The sequence below is a fragment of the Eimeria mitis genome, genomic scaffold, assembly GCF_000499745.2.
Source record: "Eimeria mitis Houghton genomic scaffold, Emh_scaff542, whole genome shotgun sequence".
NCBI lineage: Eukaryota > Apicomplexa > Conoidasida > Eucoccidiorida > Eimeriidae > Eimeria > Eimeria mitis.
The window spans coordinates 6,777-7,840 of record NW_013573693.1 but is presented as its reverse complement, the minus strand read 5'-3'; the positions used below and the strand labels follow the sequence as shown (position 1 = coordinate 7,840).

Here is a 1,064-nt window from a genome sequence, read left to right as displayed (position 1 = left end):
TGCTCCTCTTAACAAAGAATGGCAGGTAAGGAAGATATGGAAGACAGGCTTTCTGGGTATTTGTGTGAATGTGGCGCGCGGCCTTAGGCACCCGGGGGTAAATCCCTAATTATTTTGTCGATGCTAACACAAGCAAAGGTCCCATCGTACATCATTGGAGGCCACAGCATGCTTAGTGAAACAAACAGTGTCGAGAATGACGAAGAAACGGAGGGGCTGCTGGTGTGTAACGACATCAGCCGCGACAGACTCGCTCGGTGAGCCACGTATTGCTCCTCCAGTCGACAATTTATTACCTACGTAGGATGTATAGCTGGCTGTTAGCTCTACAGGGGAAGTGTTGATGAGGACTATTTATTTTTGCATTGTTTATTACCTGTGTAGGCTGTATAGCTAGATGTTTGTCAAGCATACAAAGGTAACGGTGATGAGTAGGTGATGGTTTGTCTGTGTTCAGACTTCAAAACACCCTGAACAAGTTCCTGCCTTCTTACTCCACGGCAGGGTAAGTCGCAGGGAGTGCTCGATAACGCCCGAAGTGGGTCTAGTAAGCAGCTGTTTCTTATGGCTTCCGTGTATATAAAACTGAAACTGGAGTTTGCACACATCAGTGTCCGCAACTCGCGTGCATGCATGCACGCATGCCTCAGAGTTATGGGTTTATATAGAATGCAGAATGGATGCGCGAAGGTGCGGTCACTTATGTGTGCAGACAGCGGCTTCAGTTCAGTTGCGCAGACATCTGCAGGGGCGGCGCATTTGGTGGGTCCAACGTTACTGTTGCGCCGCTCACTGCAGCAGCGCAAGTATTCGTAAAACTGCTAATCAACTCCAGCATGTAGCAGCAGCTCCTGAGTATCATTCTAACGCGTACAACGCAGCTAGAGTTAGTTGCTATCTCGTGCACTGATATTCGTTCATGCATTTACCATTCGCAAAGCATTCATATGATGACTGTATGTATTCAGAAAATATTCACATTATGAATGTATGTGTTGAGAAACTATGAGTTTATGTTTTTTGAAAATTCTCGTATTATGAAATTCATGCGTTCAGAACGCTTC

The 1,064-nt window shown here is 46.1% G+C and overlaps 1 protein-coding gene across 1 annotated transcript in view; it reads left to right on the top strand.

Moving 5' to 3' along the window:
• Positions 1-1,064, top strand: part of EMH_0015700 (uncharacterized protein) — a gene marked incomplete at both ends in the record, with an annotated part of 3,908 nt that overhangs the window by 1,033 nt on the left and 1,811 nt on the right. Inside the window, 4 exons of the mRNA XM_013500453.1 lie at positions 3-25; positions 88-257; positions 458-505; positions 713-762. Coding sequence (XP_013355907.1) covers positions 3-25; positions 88-257; positions 458-505; positions 713-762 — 291 coding nt within the window. The remainder of the gene's footprint in view (positions 1-2; positions 26-87; positions 258-457; positions 506-712; positions 763-1,064) is intronic.